We start from the raw sequence: 23,471 nt of genomic DNA on the forward strand, positions 1-23,471 counted from the left end.
ATACTGCATGGTTGTGTCTGTTTTTCTCTAAAACTTTGTCAATAGACTATTCAGATGCAAAAATGGATTATAAAGAAGTTATAATGGGTCTCTTAAAACAGTCACCATTGTCTAAATCTAGGTCTGTTTTTTTTTTTTCTCCATCATATTTACTAACCAGTCCTGACTTGTGAAAATGTACTTGGTGCGTTGGTTGAACTGTTTTGCTTAAGCCCATTTGAAGGCTTGCTCCCTTTTACCAATTTGCTCTTCAATATAATCTGGACTCAAAAGCCATTAGAAGTCTTTGTATTTATTATAAATGTAACAGGATCAGGCCCTGTAGGAGGACTGTATGTCTAAGTCACACAGTACCACCATTTCTATCCAGTTAGTTACTGATGCTTTATGAAAAAAGAGGTTGTGTACATCAGTGGGTGGTTAGTGGGACTGAATTTCAGGAGACCTGGATTCTATATTTAGCTTAGCCACTAACCTTCCTAGACAAGCCATATCATCAATCTGTGCCTCTTCTACCTGATAATATGTGCTGTCTTGGATTCCAAGTTTTTCCTAATATGTTCTGTCTCTTACTGGATTTATGCAGCGTCTAGCACAGGGAGGAGATTAAAATGCTAGCTACGTCCAGCAGGCATATCTGTAATATAAATGTGTGGAAAAAACAAAAAGGGAAGTGGGGAGGAAAGTAACAAAAATAATAGTGAATATTTTCATTCATATGCAATTATCTTTTCTGCTGGAGGAAAATAAGAAGTGAAATTGTATAAAGAAATTAGATTAAAGCAACTCCACAGAAGAAAGGAATGGAAAAAGAATTAGGGAAATGTATTCAACAAATCCATAAAATAATTTTCTACTGCCCTTTAAACACTCAGTAAACAGACAGCCTGTTACAGATGGAGGTTTAAGAGGAGCCCAGGACCATGCAGCAGGTGAAAGAGTTAGAAACACAGGCCAGATTTCCCATCCTAAACACTGGAGTATCGTAAGAAACCCACAACAAACAACTGTGTAACTGATGAGTATTGAATGACTGCGAGGAAAGCTGAGAAAGAAGAGCCTGTGTGTGCTCATCAAAATCAGCTTGTTTAAAGTTATATATCAGGTTGTTGTTCCTAGGCCAAAGAGTGAATTTTGATTACAGATATGCACAGCAGAGACCTCCAGTGACGTGTACATCACTATGCAGTCTATGGATCCAAACAATAACATAATGAATATTGTCTACAGATTTTATTTCTTCAAACACCCTCATTGTTGTTATGTTAAGACAGCTTATTTCTGCCTCACTGCACACAGGAAAAGCCCATTCCATAACAGAAAGAGAGAATGGGGTTTAAAAAGGAAATCTGTGGCTTCTGTTCACTGCTGTGATCTGGTAAAGTTTTCCTTTGAATTGGCAGATGAAATTTATTTACTGCTTGTTTTTGTCCAACCCCAACTCTAGCCCTATATGCACTCTAGCCCTATATGCAGCAGCATGACCCTCAAGCCTGCACTGAGTTCCTGGAACTACATACATTCCATTGCAAAATAATTTAGTGATCCTTGTGTCAAGTGATACGTTACATTTGTAAGTTGTTTAAATTATAAAGCTATTGTGAAAGTCATCTTAGACAACTGATCTGTAGTGATGAAAAATACTTCTGTAACATTCAAATCCTTTAGTGCCCTTCAGACATTCTAAAAACCAAAGGACGCTAATTCTGTAGGCATAGCTTTAAGCTTAAAAACCTTTTTATGCAAGAAATTAAGTCTTCATCAAGAAAATAACTGTTGAAATCTTAGAATCTTTCAATGACAGCCACATTTGAAGAGCAATTTTAGAGCATAATGATCCTTGTTGCATAATTTGGACAGGCTTTTGTTCTCATTTTAATTTCCTATACACAGCTTGCTTTACCATCTCTTCTTCCTGCACCAAATGAAAGGAAAAGATCAAAAGTCAATAGAGAAAACATTGAGATTTGGGTCTGGAGTTAAACTTATAAAGATTTGAGAACAACTTCAAACACGCTGTGGCATAACTGACTAAAGCCTTGGGTGCCTCATGTGAGACTTGGGCAGCTGCATTCCACTCGAGATCCTGCTGTAAGCACAAGTCTGAAATCACAACTTTAAAACCTTCACTCAGCTCCCACCCAGGACTAGAAGTATCTAAACTTCCTGCTCTTTGATTTTTATATTCTCAAGGCATCTAAAATATGAACCTGCCCAGAAGATGTGCCAGAAGAGGCTTTTTATTTGCCTTCTACTTTACCTCAAATCAAAGGTTGTCTGAATCTAGAAATTAATTCCTTAGGCTAAACCTCTCTCCAGTAATGATGTGACAGGCTTCCTCAAAATAGACCTATAGGACCGAGGAGACTATAAAATGGAGTTTCAGATTCTTGCTTTATTATCAGGGTAGCTGGAGGAGAGGTTTATATCCACCTTTTATACAATTTCGTAACAGTCATAGCATTTGCCAAGGAATGGAATTTTCATTTTTTTTGTGCCCAAGAGAGTCAAACACACCATTGTCCCACTGGAAAAAACATCTAACCATCAGTTATTACCCTTGGTACATAAATTGCTGTATGGTGATATATAAGAGGTCAGACTAGACAATCTAAGCATCATTTCTGGCTTTAAACTCTATGATAATCTATGAAAATTAATGTGTTGCCACAAATAAATAAGGCATTTTGCTTCTGAGTCACTACTTTTATAACATTATAACAATTTGGATCGCAACAATGACAAACTAAAATCTTGTTCTTCTGGCATATTTCTGACAAGTTCTGTGACATTAGGCATGATGCTTCGTGTCCCATCTAAGTTTTGCCTTGGCGTTTGCCCAAGTCAATGCCTTTATACTTTCAACTGACCGAGGATTTCAGCAGGTGAGCGGAGTCCTACGTATAATTTGTGAAGCACTTCTGATCTCAGGTATTCTATAAAAGTGTAGTAATATAAGAGGGATCTGAATTTCCTTTCTGTGTACAGAATTGTATCATTCTGAAGCTTTTATTTTCTCCAAAGGAAGTTTTATTAACCCTTAAATTCTACAAACATGGGTCTTCAGAATGAATGCATAGTCTCAGAATTGCATTCTCAGCATTATTATTTCAGTGGATCAAAACCATATCTCTTCAGAGAAGAAACCTGTTTGTGTGGCAAGGTTATCATAGTGGGGGGGCTACACGGGTGGCTTCTGTAAGAAGATGCCAGAGGCTTCCTCTATATCCAACAGAGCAAATGCCAGTCAGCTCCAAGACAGTCCTACCACTGGCCAAGCCTGGCCCATCAGTGATGGTGATAGAGCTTCTGGAATAACATAGATAAGAAGGGAAAATACTGACGCAGAAAAACAGCCAGAAGAGAGGAATGAGAATATGTGAGGGAAACAACCCTGCAGGCACCAAGGTCACTGAAGAAGGAGGGCAGGAGGTGCTCTAGGTGCCAGAGCAGAATTTCCCCTGCAGCCTGTGGTGCAAAACATGGTGAGGCTGGCTGTCCCCTGCAGCCCAAGGATGTCCACAGTGGAGCAGACGTCCACAGCGGAGCAGAGGTCTACCTGTAGCCCGTGGAGGACCCTACGCTGGAGCAAGTGGATACCTGGAGGAGGCTGTGACCTCCTGGAGAGCCTGCACTGGAGCAGCCTCCTGTCAGGACCTGTGTTCCCATGGAGAGAGAAGCCCACACTGGAGCAGGTTGGCTGGCAGGACTTGTGACCCCATGGGGGACCCAGGGTGGAGCAGTCTGTTTCCGAAGGACTGCACCCTGTGGAAGGGACCCATATTGGAGCAGTTCATGAAGAACTGCAGCCTGTGGGAAGGACTCACATTGGAGAAGTTAATGGAGGACTGTCTCCTGTGGGTGAGAGGTATGAGGAGGAAAGAGCAGCAGAGACAATGTGTGATGGAAAGACCACAACCCCCATGCCCTGTCCCCCTGCACTGCTTGGGGAGAGGAGACAGAGAAATCAGGAGTGAAGTTGAGCCTGGGACAAAGTTGAGTCTGTTTTGCCTGTAAGAATAATTGCTGAGTGATCACAGAATCACAGAACGGTAGGGATTGGAAGGGACCTCAAAAGATCATCTAGTCCAATCCCCTTGCCGGAGCAGGAACACTTAGATGAGGCTACACAGGAATGTGTCCAGGTGGGTTTTGAATGTCTCCAGAGAAGGAGACTCCACAACTCCCCTGGGCAGCCTGTTCCAGTGTTACATTACCCTTACTGAGAAGAAGTTTCTTCTCAAATTTAAGTGGAACCTCTTGTGTTCCAGTTTGAACCCATTACCCCTTGTCCTACTGTTGGTTGTCACCAAGAAGAGCCTGGCTCCATGCTCGTGACACTCACCCTTTACAAAATTGTAAACATTAATAAAGTCACCCCCATGTCTCCTCTTCTCCAAGCTAAAGAGACACAGCTCCCTAAGCCTTTCCTCATAAGGGAGATGCCCCACTCCCTTAATCATCTTTGTGGCTCTGCACTGGACTCTTTCCAGCAGTTCCCTGTCCTTCTTGAACTGAGGGGCCCAGAATTGGACAGAATATTCCAGATGTGTGGTCTCACCAGGGCAGAGTAGAGGGGAAGGAGAACCTCTCTCGACCTCCTAACCACCCCCCTTCTAATACACCCCAGGATGCCACTGGCCTTCTTAGCCACAAGGGCACAGTGCTGGCTCATGGTCATCCTGCTGTCCACCAGGACCCCCAGGTCCCTTTTCCCTACACGGCTCTCTAACAGGTCATTCCCCAACTTATACTGGAACCTGGGGTTGTTCCTGCCCAGATGCAATACTCTACACTCGTCCTTGTTATATTTCATTAAATTTTTCCCCACCCAACTCTCCAGCCTGTACAGGTCTCGCTGGATGGCAGCACAGCCTTCTGGCGTGTCAGCTGCTCCTCCCAGCTTGGTGTCATCAGCAAACTTGCTGATAGTATGCTTTATTACCTCATCCAAATAACTGATGAATATATTGAATAATACTGGCTCCAATGCTGACCCTTGAGGGACTCCACCAGCTACAGGCCTCCAACTGGACTCCGCCTCATTGACCACGACTCTTGCTTCCTCCCTTCAGTCAGTTCACAGTCCACCTCACTACCCAATCATCCAGACTGCACTCCCTCAGTTTAGCTGTAAGGATGCTGTGGGAGACTGTGTCAAATGCTTTACTAAAGTCAAGGTAGACCACGTCCACCGCTCTGCCATCTACCTCGTTATGTCCTCATAAAAGGCAATGAGGTTGGTCAAGCACGACTTCCCCTTGGTGAAGCCATGCTGACTGCTCCTAATGACCCTCTTATCCTTCATATGCTTTGAGATGGCACCAAGGATAAGTTGTTCCATCACTTTCCCAGGGATGGAGGTGAGGCTGACAGGTCTATAGTTACCGAGGTCCTCCTTCTTGCCCTTTTTGAAGACTGGAGTGACATTTGCTTTCCTCCAGTCCTCAGGCACCTCTCCTCTTTCTCACAACTTAGCAAAGATGATGGAGAGTGGTCTGGCAATGATCCCAGCCAACTCCCTCAGCACCTGTGGGTGCATCCCATCCGGACCCATTGATTTATGGATGTCCAGATTGCCTAATTGCTCCCTAACCCAATCCTCATCAACCGAGGCAAACTTCTCTATTGTCCTGACTTCCTCTGGGGCCTCAAGGGTACAGGGCTCTCCAGGACAGCCTCCGGCAGAGCAGACAGAGACAAAGAAGGCATTCAGTAACTCTGCCTTCTCTGTATCTTCTGTCATCAGGGCACCCACCTCGTTCATCAGTGGGCCTACATTGCCTCTAGTGTTGGGTTTATCTGCCATGTATTTGAAGAAGCTCTTTCTGTTATCCTTGACCCCTCTTGCCAGGTTTAATTCTAAGGAGACCTTAGCTTTCCTAGTTGTCTCCCTACACCCTCTGACAACAGCCTTATATTCTTCCCAAGTGGCCAGCTCCTCCTTCCATGATCTATAAACTCTCCTCTTCCACTTGAGCTTGCCCAGCAGTTCCCTGTTTAACCACACAGGTCTTCTGGCTCCCTTCCTTGACTTCTTGTCAAGGAAGTGTTGGGATGCTCTGATCTTGAGCCTGGTAGAAGCAGTCCCTGAACACTAACCAACTATATAGGGCCCCTTTACCTTCAAGCAGCCTTGCCCATGGGATTTCCCCTAGCAATTGTTTGAAAAGGCCAAAGTTTGCCCTGCTGAAGTCCAGGGTTGCAATTCTGCTTGCTGTTCTGTTCCTGCCACACAAGATCCTGAACTCCACCATTTCATGGTTGCTGCAACCAGGGCAGCCCTCAACCTTTACCAGTTCAACCAGACCCTCCTTTTTAGTGAGGATGAGGTCCAGCAAATATTCTGCATTAAGAAACAGCAAGCTCAGGTGTAGAGTTAACACTTTTTATAATTGATACTTATGTTTTAAGATTGTAATATCTAATTTTCTGCAATAGTCTCTTCAAAACCCTGAAGTGACAAGATGATAAATTGAGACCAAATTTGTATTCCAAATGAAACGTGGGTTACACAGAATTATTCTGTCCTCAAACCATGATTCAGAGTAAATTCATGTTGAATGTCAGTTTGGAAGACACGCTTTCCAACCTTCTTTTCTTACTTCAAATACACTTTAAATCTTCTTCCTTACTATTTTCTTCATTGGGAATTAATTTTCATTAAGCTAATCACAGAAGTAGGGGATATAGCTAACCTTAAATGTCGAAGGTATTCAGAGTATCCAGATTGTTTTGCTTCTGACATAATTCTGACATAATTCTGAATGGTTGCAAGTAGGGACACCATTGCATGAAACTGATACCTCCCAACACCTTCAGTCCCGGGTTGTTTACTGAAGACAAGACAAAGCAGCGGAGGGAGTAGGATATGGAAAAGGGACATAACTAATGTAAATGCTGGCGGAACAGCACAAAGAGATGACAACTGGGAATTGGAGTAAATAATTCCTCATTAAGAGAGAAAGCCAGGAAGATACAAGAAAGAGATACAAGAACGTTCGGAATAAACCGTACTAGCAGTCAGACTCTGAGGACATAAATGCATAAATGTCCCTCATGCAGCTACTTTTCGGAGTTTCTCCTGGATGGCATGTTCTGGCTTTCTGCCCTCTTTCTTTTTTTCATGATCTGCCCTTATTATCTTTCTGTCCTCAGCATGTTTGGTTGAAGAAGTGAGGCAAAATTTTCCCTTGTATTGCCAGAATGAGGGATACTTAAGCTCTTTCCCACCAGGTTCTGAGCTTGCTCAGGGAAGGGAACTTTGAAGTAAGGTCTGTTTTCCCTGCTCCTCATGATGTTACTCTGCTTGTTGAAGTGGTTTGTTCTGCTTCCTCTGGCTGAGTTTCTGGTTGGTTTGACCACTGACTGTTCTGAGTGGTTACTGAAATGAGACTACAAGTAAACATTTGACTTCTTTTTTAAAGCTCTGATTTCTGAAGTAACTTCCAAATTTCACAAAATGCCACACTAAATGTAGGTACTCATGGCCTTTTTTTCTCCCAAAATGTAAACATATAGCTATTTATGGATAGTGCAAAAGTGTATCTGTACAAATACCTTTATGTATTACATACTGGATATGAAAAGGCCTGTCCCTCCTGATGACAAAAGAGAATTATGCCATTTACTTAATTTAGGACAAGATTTCACCCATAGCTTCTGAAAATTAGAATTCTTTAAAATGCCAGAAGCGTGGCAGATTAATACTGAAACAATTTGGAGGGGGAGGGGGTGAGGGTGAAGGGAGAGAGGGAGCTAAAGGGGGGGAAGTAGCCAAATAGCTGTTACTTTTTTTCCTAACTCAGATTTGAAACAGTGTAATAGATTTGAGTCGGAGTGCTACAACTGGCTCCAAAATTAGATGTCTAGTTCTTACTTGCAAAGTAATTTTTCTCCTCTGGTGTCTACCTGTAAATAAAGCAGAAATGTGTTAAAATATTCACCTAAAAGAAATTAAAATATTTGACAAAAGCTTTTTTTACGAAGTTACTAAATAATTGTGGCTTTAAATATCTTCTGCAAAATGTAAAAATATTACCCCATCACTTTTTTGGGGGAAAAAATATACAGCCTATACTACCACCATGTGTTCTTTGTTATGTGGATACTGATTGGGCAATACTTGACATGAGAAGATTTGAGATATTTATCAGATCACAGCTCCCCCTTGTGTAATTCATCATTACTACAGAAAACAGATTGCTTAAACTAAATTCTATAATACCTATTTATTTTATTCCTTTACTTTTACTTTTCTCATCAGTGATATTTTAGGTTTTGAAATTTTGTACTTTCATGTACTTTCAATGTGAGGACAGATAATAATATTAACAGTAAAGTTGCACTAAACTACATTTAGAGGAATATTACTGTTGCTCAATGACATGATTTTGATGTCCACAATCAAAATCCTGGCGTTTGACTTAAGCGAACCCATGTCTGATCTGCTGTTTATTATTGTTGCTGGGACTTTTTTCTACATAACTTTCTAGGTTGTTTTGCCTTTTTTGTTGTCGTTGTTGTTGTGTTTTTTGATTGTTTGTGTGTGTGTGTTGGTTTTGTTTGTTGGTTTGTTTTGTTTTTGTTGTTGTTCGTTCAGGTTTTGTTTGGTGGTTTGGCTTGGCTTGGCTTGTTTGTTCCCTGCTTATAGTTAGATAACTTTTGGAAAAACTCTAGCTGTTCTTTAGTTTTTTTCTCAGGTTTTAGTGTCCGTAGACGTTCAAAGCACCATACTGTGGTTATTATTATTTTGCGCCTATGCTTTGTGGTATTTTCTTTCTCTCAGTGAAGTAAGACTCCCTTTAGAAATAGTACCAGAATACTGGTACTGGAAAGCTTATTTTTTGCTACAGCACTTTATTTCTGACTCTACATTTCATTAATTTGACTGTTATAAGCACTTGAAGAGTTAACTTTGGAATAAAAACTTAAAAACAAAACAGAACAAAAACCAACTTCCTGTAACAACACAGTACAAACACCCAAATGACCCTCCTGCAGAAAGTGTATGAGAAGATAGCATGGACTAGGTGAGCAAAGCCACGTTTAGAAAGTACAAACCCACCCAGTGTTAATGGTTTAACAGCCACTGAAATTGTGTTGTGGTTTTGTCCACAAAGAATGATTAATCGTCTTATATGGATCTGCACCCACCAAAGCTAATGCAGTAGAAAGTAACACCACTGACTGAAGATCCTTCATCTTTATCCTACCTCAATGTACACCATCAAGGTTGACATTATGTATTTGTTCTGAAAAAATCAGTTTATTCGCAAAACTGCGGTGATTTACTATTTTAATTGAAATTTATTTTCAAAGAAACAAGCAAATATTTATTTTCAAGTAAGCGACCAACTAAACCAGGGGTGCCTTTAAAGGACCTTTGTAGGCAACCGCGAGGTTGATGTGGCCCCCGGTGAAAATGCGTTTGACACGCCTGAAATAAACGAACCCCGAGCTTGGTAACGTTGGCCTGAAACTTGCTGGGGCTGCCGGAACGGACAAGTGGTGGGGTTGGTATTTAAGGAACCTCCCGCTAGCTGCGCCCGTTCCATCGCGGGGGCCGGCTCGATCCGTCTCCCCCGGCCCAGAGACCGGGCAGAGACCGGGCAGCCCCCCAGAGCTCCCGGCAGCTGCTGCCGCCGTTCCCTACCCCACGGCCACAGCCCCTCCACAACACCCCCCGGCGGCCCGTGAGGAGGACCTTTAGGTAGCCGTCGAAATCGCCTAAAGACAAGGCGCGGAGCTCTCAGAGGTAAGGGCGGCTGAGAGGCGGCGCAGAAATCAGGCGCTGGCGGGGCAGCCTCGGGTGGCCGTTGGGCGACTGGGGCCTGATTTCGAATGGCAAGCGGCCCAATCAGAGGGTCAGGCGGGGCAGGGCGCTGTATTTGAGCTGGGCGGTAACCGGCGGTGCGGGAGGGGCTGATGGTGCTGAGCGGGGTCTGAGGGGTGGCAGTTGGGGGCGAGAGGTCGGGGAGGCGGCGGCGGGCGCTGGGATGGCGGAGCAGAGGCGAAAGTTGGTACGGCTGGCGGTCCTGGAGGAGCTCCGGGCCTCGTATGGGATTAAGGTGAAGAGCGGGAGCTGCCTGGAGGTGGCCAAGCAGCCGGGAGCGGTGGCTACGGAGGTGAGAGCGGCGGCGACGGGGCAGCGCTCTTGGGGCGACACGCGCTTCTTGGGCCGGGTAGCGGCGGCGGCGCTACGGTGAGGTAGGGGAGCGGGGCGGTTGTCGCTGTCAGAGAAAAGCGCACGCAGGTCCGGGAGCTGCTCCGTCCCCATGAGGCCGGGCGGCCGCCGGTTCTGGTATCGGTGAGTTTACCGTAACCCTGGTGCTCCTGCTGGTCCATGACAGGGCACCACCTCCGCTCGTGGGGGCACGTTTTAATCCCTGCGAGGGGAAAGTCGTTCCTTCCTCCTTAGCGTCCGCCAAGAGTGCCGTGTTATGGGTGACTGAGACAATGGTTTAGTTGTGCCGAATTCCCCCGCCTCCCGCACGTTTAGGACCTGAATGTTGCAAGGCAGAACAGATGGTGGTCGAGATGTGTTCCTCGTTTTGTTAATGTGGTTGATACTCTCTCAAACACACGTGCATGTCTCTGATCTGTGCAAAAGCTTCTTATGCTTTACTGTGCTTGATGTCACTCATTGTGGCGTTTAAATTTTAGTCATGGCATTATTTATTGGAATACAGGGCTACTGTGTAGTTTTTAAACCTTTATGTCTCTTATTTTACTTCATTCCTTAGATCTTTGGTTTGAAGGGCTTTGTTTCCATGGCTTCTTAGTGGAAGATGTGACTGTGGGTATTTTGATACAGGCAGGTCTGGCCTTGATTTAGCTCTACTCTGAGGAATGAAACCTGGCCCATTATCTTAAATACTGACTTTGAATTCGTTGAAGGAAAAAAGTGTGTTTTCTGTCTCAGGACTCTTATTTAAAACTAAAGTATTGTAATGGATGCCAGTTTGTAAGTCACTGAAGTCCATTTCATCATGCTGGTCTTCTGGTAGACTTTAATTTATGAAGTATTGGCTGCTATTGAGTTGTAAACAAGACCCATGTACAACTGATATTGTACAGAACTGAGTATTGTCAGAATGATCTTTCTGTAAGGCTGAGAAGATATTACAAAATGCTGCAGTAACCCTTGGTCAATATAAACCAAAGAAGTTGTGAAAACACGTGCTTGAGTTTCGTTGTTTGGAAAAGGAGAGAGCAAGAGTGAAGTTAGAATTAGTTTCTTCCCCTTTGTCAGTCTCAAGCACATGGTTCTAGGCTTTTTTTTTTTTTTCGTTTGAAGGGAAGGTAATAAGAACTGTGAGTAGTATGCATATATCATCATAAAAGATGTCTGTATAGTAGTCTGTAGTGCTTAAATTTTATACAAGAAATGTGTACTTAAATAAAAACTGAGCAAGGTAGGAAAAGGTAGAATAGTGGTATATTTAGAATATTCGTTTTGCCAGGGGTATTCTGTTTCTATTGTAACGGAGCAGACATAACTTTAAGAACTTAAATCACAGCTTCTGATATTTCAAAGAAAGCCTAGTGAAGTGAGGATGATATTGGTTATGAATTTGGAATGTTGAGTTACAAGCCACTGGAATTCTCTGTTGCATAATCTTGTACATACAGAAAATCATTATATCTTGGTGTTAATTTTCTTTTTGTATTTTTTGTAGTGACCTGGAATACAATGACAAACATGTTGCTTCTCTGTCCTTACCCTGCTAGATGTGGTGTGTTTCTGTAGGACAGATAGGCTTAAGGTGGCTTAATTGGGTTGGTTATTGATTAACTCTTTTCCCAACATGGTCAGCACTTTGCATTTCAGGTATAAAAGAGCAAGAGTTTGCTTTATCTCTGATAACAAATCAGGCATGATCCCAGTCCTAATCTGGTTGGAGGAGGGGTTGTCTTATGTATTTTGTAAATATAAATAGAAAAGGGGTGGGTCAAAGAAATAAAAGTACAAGTTGTTACTTTGAAATGTGGGCTTTTATAACTGAAACAATTGTGCAGTAACCTCAGATAAACATTTTTTTAAAGTGCTGTAGGTGATGTAGTAATGACTCAATAAACTGCTTGTTTTCTAATACCTAGCAGATAGTCTGTCTTGCTTTAAGGCAATAGGGTTATAACAGTTTAAGTACAGATGCTGAATACGGGAGTTCAGAACAGTTTTCTAGGCTGTTTGATTTTTCTAGACTAGATCAAGTTTAACCCTCCCGGAAACAACAATTTTGAGTAACTCAGATGAAGAAAAAATTACAAAAAAAAAAAAGTTTGTAATGTATTGTATTGATTTTTAAGAAAATTAGGATGTATTTGATTTGTAAAAGGTGAGATTTCATTTAATTACCTTTACTGATTTGGGAGGCCATGTAGGAAAACTGACTCCTTGTAAAATAAAAAGTGCAAGACATACTGCAGAAAACTTTTTTTATTCTTTCACAATAATCTAGGGTGTTACTAGTAACTAGAATCAGCACAGGCTTAGATATCTAGAGACAATAGTACTTTTCCTGACAATACCTATTATGTCTTATCTGAAAGACTTTGGTTTTTGTCTTAACTGCACTCATGTTTGTACTTTGTGTTTGTACTTTGTGGAATACGTGCCTTTCTGTAGTATGTAGTTGGTAATCCTATTAACTTTTGAATAACATTTAATTAAATTGTGTATTTTAGGGTAAGATCTTTGGAATACCTTTTCATGAGCTACCACAATCACTTGTGCCAGGATATGGTTATATTCCAAGGTAAGTTAACACTGTATATTTAGATTTGCGTCTACATTGCTCTCTTTATAGTGTTGAACTCTTGTCAGAAAAGGGAATGTAGTGTTTATTCTAGGCCTGCTAAAGCTTATGGGGAAATAGAGAATAGCTTCAATTGAGGAAGGAGAGATGTGAAAGTTAGATGGGGAATTCAGAGCTACAGTTATCATTCATTTGTATTTCTTTGTGGTTTGTGTCATTGGGTAAAGCTATACTATACAGTAAGTTTTATCTTTTTATCATGGAATATTTTTTTTTGGAGAAAAATCAATAAGCAAGCTTTATTCTGAGTGTCAGAAGGATGTTACTGTTCTTTCCTCAGCTTTCTTGTTGATACATGTGAATATTTGGAAGAACATATTCATACTGAGGGACTCTTCAGGAAGTCTGGATCTCTTGCTCGTTTAAAAGCTCTAAAGGTATCCTGTAAATCCTCTTTTAATAAGCTGCATTTCACTTGATTGTCTGCATGTTGTAGTTTCTGGACTCTTTTCAGTCCTATTTGACTTTTAATATTGGAAGTAGACTGGTAACATTGCCTGCTTTAGAAATGAAAAGAGATCTAGTCCAGAAGCAGTCCAAGTTCACCTTTTTTTTTTTTTTTTTCCCTGGGGAATTTTCCGGCTTTACAGATAGTGAGAATACATATGTGACTGAACAAACTTGCTAGCAGTCTTGCACACTAGATACTGTGAGGATGTTTGTTTATCAATGTTATCACAGAAGGATGCATTCATAGGAAACCTGTAAATTAACACATGTGGTCTGACAACAATGTCTGTGTCTCTTTGTAGATACTGTAGTTAGGTAAATGACAAGGCTGAAACTAAAAATGGGGAAGATGTGTCTGTCTTTTATGATACAGGCCAGAGGACTGATGCCTAAATTTAGAAAGCTGTCAGTATGTTGAAGACTTCAAATCATGTTTCTTATAAACAATTTCAGGGTAAACTGGATCAAGGTGAAAACTGCCTCTCAGCTGCACTGCCATGTGATGTTGCAGGGCTCCTTAAACAGTTTTTCAGAGAGCTGCCAGAACCCATTCTCCCACCTCACCTGCAGGAAGGCCTTTTCAAAGCGCAGCAGCTAGGAAATGAGAAGAAAACTGCAACAGTGTTACTGTCCTGTTTGATGGCTGATGGAACAATTGAAGCTTTGAGATACTTTTTCAACTTTCTGAAAAGTGTGTCTCTAAGGTCAGTGTAGAGGACAGGGCTTGTAAACAGCTCTCAATTCCTTTAACGGCTTCTCTTTCCAGGCAACTGCTGTAGCTTTCCATGAGTTTTTGTGACTCTATAAGCTTTCTTATCTGTAGTCATTCGCTAGAATTCAGACATGGTCTTTTCTTTCATAAATCAAAAGTGTGTTCTTTATGAAGCCTTATTTTGCTGGAGACTTGACTTTATTCCATTCTATCATATTAATAGCTGTGTTTCTCTTTCTTCTTTGGAAAGATAAAGGAATGATTGATAAAATGAACATAATCTAATACCTTGCATTCTCCAAAACTGGGATCTATAACCTCTTGATTTCAATAAAATAGTTGTGCAGTTACCAAGCCTGGGGTGTGTAAGTCTACACAATAATCTCAATATGTGAGCACTTGTGAATGATTATGTACTTTTTTTTTCCAACTGCATTTGTCGTATTTGGTCTTTTCTCTTTCCACTGATTTGGAAAACTTTTCTTGTTAAGGTCCAATGAAAACAGAATGGATAGCAGTAATCTGGCAGTGATTTTTGCTCCCAACCTCTTGCACTTGAATGAAAATGAAAGGATGTCAGCCAGTACAGAGAAAAAAATTCGCTTGCAAGCTGCTGTTGTGCAAACACTTATTGACCATGCAGCAGAAATTGGTAAGATGAAAAATATTTATCAAAATGTCTATATTGCACATACTTGTACACAGCTTTTCTTTCCAAATTTTTAATTAACTTAAAAAAAATCACAACTATTTCAGGACAAGTACCAGAATTTATCTTGGAAAAGCTTCCTGCAATGTTAGGTGTTGATGCCTTTCAATCTACTCCCTCACTGTGGGGGCATGAAGACAGTGAAAATGAATCTCCCAGTGAATGTAAGAAGAGAAGGCACCGAAGTGTTGGGGGTAGGTATGTTGTGTGAAATCTTCAGCAACTAAAACAGAATTATTTTCAGATTTCAGATATGCTGATCCTAAGCACTTGCCTATTCCATAAGCAGAATAGATGCCTGTGAGGTTTATTGGGTTTAATTTGCAAAATCTGCACTAGACTTCAGTAATCACATCACTTCATTATATATTTACTCTAAGTTTATTCTAGTGTGTGTATTGTCTACCAGTTAAGCTATTTTGCCTTTTTTCAGATTTATGAAGCCGGAATTATGTTGCAGCTTTTTTTTGAGTCAACTTCAGATCCAGTTGCAGAACACTGATAAAGATTTTTTTTTTTTTTGCTAGTTTTGAAATTATACTTGAGGACTTGAAGATCTTGTGTACTTTAAGTCAGGTCATGAGAAGGCAAGGATATAAATGGCATGTGTGTTTTGAATTAGAGCAACTAGTTTGTTTTGAAGTGTGACTCTGAATTGGGTTTTATTGGATACTTCATGCTCTGATATTGTGGATTTTTTGCAGTTTAGCTCTTTAGTGGGGGTGGGGGTTGCTACATATGGACAATCAAATGTTCTCTGTTCTTCTGCAACCTCTTTGAGGAAATACAATGAAATACGTATGCTTGGCTTGATTCAACTATCCATTATAACACTGATCTTGTATGTATTGCTATAAAAATATGGATATGTATTCAGTTTATGTCCCTGGAATATTAAGCCTGACAGCAACTTCAATTAAGGCTTTATTGTTGTGTATGTTTAGCCAAGGCTTTTGGGTTTCTTTGTGCAGTATAGTTTTCCACTCTGAAGAAGGGAGATCATTCTGGAGTTGCAAAGTGATAAATGTTTGTGAATGTTTAAAATTTTGAGGAGAAGCAGTTAGAATTTAATTCTGTGAAATAGGTTCTGGTACTAGGCAGCTTCTATTTTCTCCAGGTGTGGTAAAACATAATATTACTTACTACACTTTATCCATTTTCAAATGAGTTTTTTAAAAAACTACCAGATATCTACTAGACACCATAAAAGATGTACTGCAGGCTTGTAGTTTGCTAAGCTTTGCTATGAACATGTGAAAATACCACTGTAGTTTGCAATAGCACTTAATAAAAATACTTTGTTACACTTTTAAAGCAGGAAAAATATTAAAACTTTATGCATTTACTCTTCTGGGTTTAATTCTGCCTTTAAAAAAATAAAAAACCAAAACAACACACCCCAAATGAAAACATGTATTTTACAAAAACGGTTTTATGTTACTTCTTTGCAAGACCAAAATGTCATACTTCTGTTTGGGCCTAATTTCAGAGCTGTAGGAGCTTTAATCTTCAAGACAACTGTCCAGTAAAGTGAGAAAGTGTGTGAGAGACTTCAACAGATACCTTCTAGGTTTGCCTACAAGAAAGCAGAAGAAATATAATTTTATAATGATCAGTAGGATTTTCTACAAGAAACTTCTGTTGTCTATGCATTTTTTTAAGTAGTTTTTTTTCAGCTATTGTGAAAGCAACAAAACTATGTTGATGAGAAAATCTGGGCTATAGTTTTCTTTACATAAAACAACTATTTAAACTGATTTGCTTTATTTCTCTCTGAAAGAATGCAAGTTAAACTTCAGTTGAAAATAAAGCAAGACAAACTTCATATTTAAATTTGATTGCTCAATGTGTCTTGCATTTCAGATATTGTTAGTGGAGCATTGAATAAATTTAAATCTAACAGAACACCCTCCACTACACCTCAACAAGACAGAAGCGGTAGGTATTGGTGTATTTGTACTAAATAAAGGCCATGCAGTGTCTTCAGGATTTGTGAGCTATATTCCACAAATATTTTTAACTGAAGAACTAAAGCCTAGGATACTGCATTTACTGTAGTTCTTAGAGCAGCTACCATCACTGTGGCAGTGGGCTGTGCAGTTCTAGGATTATGCAACTGAACTTGCGCTTTTTATCTAACGCACACTAAGCTTTCAGTGCATCAGTGAAGCTTTTTATCATATTGGGAATGAATTTGCCAGGACTGTAATTACTCTTTTAAACTTAGAGAATGTTACTATATTTTTTTTCCTCCTAATATGTATGTTATTGTATTAATTTGTGGGTTTGGATATTCCTTTCCAGTACTCTTAACTTGCAAAAATACCCCAACAAAATAGAAAACCTCTAAGCTATACTGGTTGCTTTGCCTGCTCAAAATGCATGTACTTTAGCTAAGCTTTCACAACAATTTTCTTTCAGAGTTGTAAAATATAAACAGATGTTTTGTTTGTTTTTAATATACTCTCAACCTTTTAAGCTGTTATTGCAAATTTTATTTTCTTAATTTCAGTCCTTTCATCGATGACTCCAGTGGTTCTTACTCCAAGTACCAAGCGTAAACTTCCACCTGATTGCTCTCAGGGCTTGTCCAGCAAGAAGAGACGATCTTTCAAGCATAGTTTTGCTTTTGAGTTGCTACCAAGTAGCATTTTTAACAGCAGCTCAACACCAGCATCAGGTACAGTGCCTTCATTTTTCCTTGCTGCTTGAAGTTGTCATTTATGGCTTTTAATTTAAATATAGAGTTTTTTCTTGTTAAGTAGTCATTAGTCTTCACTTAAGTGTTCCTTGTCCTGCTTCCCTGTCTTAATAAAAATCTGTTCGTGTTCATCAATGAATGTCATGTTACACGTACTAAGCAAAAGCAAAATTGTTTTTCTGTTGCAATAATCTCTCAAGCTTGCAATCTTTATCTTTTTCAGTCCCTCTGTATCACCTAGCTCAGATTCATGTTTCTGTTTTAGCATATAAATCCATGAAGACTGCCTGTGCTTCCAACTCTTTGAAAGCTGTAGCCTTCTTCTGTCTCCTAAGTACTTACATAGCTGGCCTTAGCTCTATGTGAAATTGCTATGATAAAGATTCAAGAATCCAATCACCTCTTGTTTTCTCTAGATGCTAAATAATCTCAAAATTCTATAGAAAAGGTTTTAGTATTGCTTGACAATGCTTTAGTACCACTTCATTCTACTAGAGTGCTTTTGTCAGGCTCTTTCGCCAGTCCTATTTTATTTTTGTTTTATTCTTTAATGTGCTGCCAACTGAAGTTAGCCAGTCTAGAAGTTCCTTTTTATTCTGTTTGTTATGCCTGAAAGTATTTTTTCCCTCAACTGAGAGGTATAAACTTCTTGCCTCTGTTTATTAAATAATTTCATGCTACCATGAAGTCCTTGTTTTGTGGATTAGCAAATGAAAACAATGATGTTTTCTGAAGACAATAATGCATTTGTGTCATGAAATAGTAGTAGGATAGCAACTCACATTTGTTGTGACTGTTCTGGCTGGGTATGAAAAAAGCACACTGCAAATAATATTAAGAATGAATCTAATTTTTATTATAAAGCTTTTAAATTTGAGGAACTGATCTGATGATAGCAGTGTGAAAACTTAATTGAGGTAGCGATATCAGTAGCATGCAATTAATTGCAATCCAGCCTCTTCTATGGATGCTACAAGCACCAGCTTCATTTAATATTAAATAAAAGCTGAAGTCAAAGTAATTTCAACCAGCACTCTACAAAATAAGCAAACAAATCTGTGATGTTTAAAAACATGTTCTTTATTGCATTAACTGTGAAATCTTTATCTGAAAAAATGTGCCTATTTTAAGGTCATGTAAATATGATTTGGTTTCTATAGTTCAGTTTGGAGCAAGCCCTTCTGTGTCTCTTGAATCATCACAAACCTCACTGTCTCCTTCAACTGGTGGTGAAAATCATCTGCCTAGTACAGGGAACAGAAGAGGTAAAAGACATGCAAGCAAAAAATTATACAGGTAATTTGCCTTAACTCTCAGAAACTAAAGATAATTTGGAAAGATTGGTCTAGATTCCTTGACTAATGACATGTAAAATCTGAATCTGTCTTTAAAATTTTCTTCTTTGGTGTTCAAAACATACAAAAGTTTTACAGTAATCTTAAAATCACAAGATCTTCCAATGTGGCACAATGGAGCTCAAAACAAATATAGATCTGATAGCTGATATAGCCTCCTGTGCCTATTAAAAAAAGCTTAGCAAGAAGGCACTAGAAGAAATAAAATTAGAGGGCATGACCATAAATAAGTGTCAGGATGTTTTCATTGCCCTGCTAAAGAATTTCTTACTTGTTATGTCTTCCCCTCCGTCCTCTCAGGGCTGAATCAGGAAAGACAGGTTGTTTTTCTCCAAAGATTAGCCGAAAAGAAATGGTTCGTAGGTCGTTACGCTTGAAGTTTGGCTTGGGGAAAAGCAACAGAGAAATGGTAAGGATTCTGCTTCTAATTCAGTCTTGTTACTGTGTGAATTTTAATCTGAAGTTTTGGGCACTGTTTTTCAGTAGCAGGAAGGACTTATTTGGTAATGGAGGGATCCTAGCATAACTGGACCTGCTATCAAGTACAAGAAGCTCTAGGTTTGCTTTCATAGCAGTAATGGATCAGCTTGTACTGGGTTTGGCTGGGATGGGGCGAGAGGCTGGACGAGGGGACAGCTGACCTGAATTGACCAAGGGATTATTCCATGCTATAGAATTACATGCTTGCCAATAAAACTGGGATGCAGGGAGTTTTTGGCAAAGTAACCATTCCTCAGGGGCTGGCTGGGCACTGGTCAATGTGTCCTGAGTGATGCTTTTGCATCACTCCTGGGTTTGGGGTATTTTTTGTGCTCTACTCCTTTGCCTTTCCAATTCTTTCTCTTCCCCTGGGGTGTGAGCAAGGGGCTGGATGGGAACTTACCTGCCAGCTGGGGTCAACCCACCATGCTTGTGGTCAGTACATCTTACAGTTCCTAAAAAACTGATATTACAGAGCTTATGCACAGAATTGCTATGTTCAAAGTGGGTTGAGCGCACCTTACTGTGGGTGGGTTGTTACCTGTGTAGGTCTACAGAGAATCAACAGTATGGCCAAGAAAAGGCTGCAATAGCTCATCTGCATAGCCTTTTCCTGGAGGTTCCTTTGTAAATGAGATTCTAAATTACAAGTTTACATAAAAGTAATCAACACCTTTTGTTTGTTCAAGAATATTGTATCAGGCTGTGCAGTTGGTAATAGATTGGAAAATATTGGAAGACGTCTTGCAAGTCAACAAGGTTTGGAAAGCAGAATTGAATGTGGAAAAAGAGGTGTCCTCTTCAGCCCATGCATCAATGAAAAATTCCCTAAGAAAGGTAAGTATCTAACAGAATATATTAGAAGGTGGGGAAACCTTTTGCTTTTGTAAAGCAAAAGTAACTTTATTGATAAAGGTATAAAAGGAATTGGATTATAAGTGTTTCTGGCTCGTAGGATGAAAGTTACTTGAATGTTAGTGGCTCCTAGGGAAGAATAATTGGTTTAGGACAGGCTTGTGTTTCTATTGTATTTTAATAGTTCTCTTTTGTTAAACAAGATGAGATGTGATTTCAGTTCTTAATATTACAACCAGTTTTCATATCTATGATACTCAAGGAGTTATGGCATCTTTAAATCCAGTGTTGCTTTGATAATTAGTTTATCAAGAATTTTGCCTATAAATTGTAGTGTCACAAGATATTATTCTTAAACACTGATGTTTATTTTAAGGTTCAAAGAACATGAGCAAGTCAGAAGAAAACTTGTTAACTCCAAAGTGTAGTGATAAAGTGGTTCACCGAATGTCATGGAATAGCGCTACTGTTACGCATCCTCAAGCGATCAACAAGAATGAGGGAGTTCTACCAGGACACCCTGAAACAGGAGCTGTTTTTTCAGAATCTGTTTTGATGTTTGGAAAGCCAGCAGTTGTTCCAGATGAATTCAAATCCACAACTGTAAGCAAACAAGACAACAGCTTGAAACTTTTGCTTTGTGAAGCTGAAAGTGATTCAACTGCAGAAACATTACTGAAAGTTAAGCAAGCCTTCTCTGTGTCTGGAAGGAATTGTCATAATTTGACAGGTGATACAAAATCTTCCTTCTTGGATGTAGCAGGTGAAACTCTGTGTCTCACAGGACTCAGCCCAGAAAAAGAATTGTTAGCTGAAGAAATTTCTGAAAATCTAGCAAGTACAAAATCCGGAGAAGTGCCGTACCAATTTAATCAATCTTATGCTATTGATAAACAGCAATCAAAAAAAGATGAAATGAAAGTTTTGGAGAAAAGAAACTTCAAAACTTCTATTGAAATTGAACTTCAGGTCCCCAAACCAGATATAAAAAATGTAACAGAACTTCCTGTGCCTCAAGTACTGGCCAGGGAAGACAAGCTGACTATTCAGAGCAGTTCATCAAAAGATGACTTAAACAAATTGGATTCCTCTGGAAGGAAAGAGGAAATAGAATTAACATACTCACAAGCAGCTGAAAACTGTATGGTAGAGTGTTATAATTCAGCAGAGGACACTGCTAATCTTTGTGTGTCAGGACAGCTTCCTACTTCACAGTTACCTAGATCACAAAATGAAGTAGACAACCAATATGTGCAGGCTGAAAATTCTGGTAAAACTTTAACTAAAACATCAGCTGTTTCTGACCATGGAAAGGTTTCTGACCACATACAATGGTTCAACAAGCTTTCACTAAATGATCCAAGTTCTGCAAGCAAAACTAAACCGCCTCTTAAGTTTCAACGTACTCCTGTTCGACAGTCTGTAAGAAGAATTAATTCCTTATTGGAGGCTAACAGAAGGTCTGTAAGCTCCCAGCAGTTTAAAACAGGTGATGTTGGTTCACAGCTTGTTAAATCTTCAAGCTATGATTCTGCGCTATTCTCCTGCACAGAAAAGCCCTCAAAGAATTCCATGGCTTGGCTGCTCAGGAGCGAAAGTATGTATGACCAAGTTTCTGTAGCTCATAAGCAGCTAGACTTAACATCCAAATCATGTTGCAGGCCCTTAAATCCATCAGACAAGCCTGATGTTTCTGTCAGAACTACTGGAATCCACGAACAGAAAGCAACTCTTCATCCATCGAAGTCTGTTCTAGAAGACCTAACTAATCATGAAACAGTGAAATCTAGTTTAAAAGTTAATGCAAATGTAAGTATTCCAGGTGCTGCCCAAGAAAAATCTACAATCACAAGAAGTGCTTCAGGAAAAGAGAGAGTTCGCTATAGAGGCTCACCGAAGAATCCAATAACTCGTGTGAAACTGCTACCAACTGCAAAACCAGTGGACTTATAAGATCAAATATGATGACTAAATGGGCTTATTGTAACTTGGTTAACCTTTGGAAAAACTAAATTTGTATGTTTGGGGGATTTTTTTAGCTCTAATTATTTTTGATTTTGATTTATATTTTAATTGGATGAGTCATGGCCTTGTACAGATAACAATTTGTTTTATGTTGAGGTTTTCTTCATTTACTGAAACTTTTGTAAATGCTAGTCAGTTCATCCAAATTAATTTGACTTCTAAAACAAACTTGTTTTTACAGATGTTTGTTAGATCTACTGGATTACCTTAGCTTTTAAAAACAGGCTACATCTCCTAAAACATTTTTGCAGTATTTAGAGTAAGTACCAACTTAAAAAAAAAAATCTCAGACATTTAAAGCAAAACTAACAGACATGTGAAAGAAAATGTCTTGATGCCAAGCACTGGTAGCTATATTTACTACTTAGTTTCAAGTGTATCATAGCACTACTTTGATATTTAAGTTGGACCTTACATGAGTGCTGCTTCTCAGACAATGGTTTCTATTGGAGTAAATTGGGAGTATTTTTTCCTTTTTGAGTAGGTAAATCAATTATATATACACTGGAGAGTTATTAGAACATGTGGAAAATAAATGTGCAGTTTTATCAAGAAGTGAAAAGTCTTAAAACTTCATCCAGCAAAGTGTTCTGCAATAGGTACCAAGTATTTTCAGTTGTGATCAGTAAAGTGTTTTATCTTAATATGAAAGGATCATTTTAACTTATTTTTAAAGCAATAGAATAGTGTTAACTAGATGGTGTGAATGCAGGTTTAGATGCTGGTAATGTTGCAAGAGACGAATGTGAGAAGCCATAGTGTGTTTTAAGTTGATTTGCACAAGCAAATGTTTACATCATTTGGAATTAAAACTGTTTGTCATCAGTTGTGAAATTATTTAAAATACTTGAAACTGTTAATTAGTTTTCTGTATGAAAATTGCTTCTAGGCAAAATGTAAAAGCTGAAAGCACTGGATACTTTTGGTTTTATTAAAACCATTGGTTTTGTCCCTTTTCTGAGACTGTTCTTCTATAATGACTTAAATTAGGTTGTCATATGCAGACTGGATGTCAAAAATGAGTTAAGTGTGAAAATACTGAAGTCAAAAGTTATTCTTACTCCTTTTTGTTCATCTTAGATTCATGTTGGTGATTCTCAGAGCTAGCTAAAGGCATGGCGTAATGTCATTTAGCAGGAAGAGACTTTTCAGCTTCTTAAATGAGATGTTAATGAAAGGACTAGTACTGCTTGCTTTATGCCTGTTCCCTACCTGCTTCCCCACATATGCACTGATTTACTAACTGAACTGGGTAATCTACTCCCATCAGCCCAGCTGAGCTGCCTCATGCTCTTGCTATGTTGCTGTTAAGATTTAACACCTGGGAAACGGCCAGGAGAGGAGCTTAACAGGATTTCTTGGT

The 23,471-nt window shown here is 39.5% G+C and overlaps 1 protein-coding gene across 2 annotated transcripts; it reads left to right on the forward strand.

Annotated features, from left to right (window-relative positions):
- Nucleotides 1-9,985: 9,985 nt before the first annotated feature.
- ARHGAP11A (Rho GTPase activating protein 11A) lies at nucleotides 9,986-23,064 on the forward strand. 2 transcript variants are annotated; one of them, XM_082058197.1, is made up of 12 exons: nucleotides 9,986-10,127; nucleotides 12,691-12,761; nucleotides 13,102-13,198; nucleotides 13,725-13,975; nucleotides 14,475-14,635; nucleotides 14,740-14,886; nucleotides 16,556-16,630; nucleotides 17,205-17,372; nucleotides 18,554-18,689; nucleotides 19,049-19,157; nucleotides 19,918-20,065; nucleotides 20,460-23,064. In XM_082058197.1, the coding sequence occupies exons 1-12, from the start codon at nucleotides 9,999-10,001 to the stop codon at nucleotides 22,034-22,036; spliced, it is 3,069 nt and encodes a 1,022-aa protein (XP_081914323.1). In that variant the 5' UTR covers nucleotides 9,986-9,998; the 3' UTR covers nucleotides 22,037-23,064. The 2 variants fall into 2 exon arrangements, with proteins under 2 accessions (XP_081914323.1, XP_081914324.1); XM_082058198.1 differs by lacking the exon at nucleotides 16,556-16,630.
- The last annotated feature ends 407 nt before the right edge of the window (nucleotides 23,065-23,471 follow it).

The sequence above is a fragment of the Streptopelia decaocto genome (genome assembly GCF_964273445.1).
Source record: "Streptopelia decaocto genome assembly, chromosome: 7".
Lineage (NCBI taxonomy): Eukaryota > Metazoa > Chordata > Aves > Columbiformes > Columbidae > Streptopelia > Streptopelia decaocto.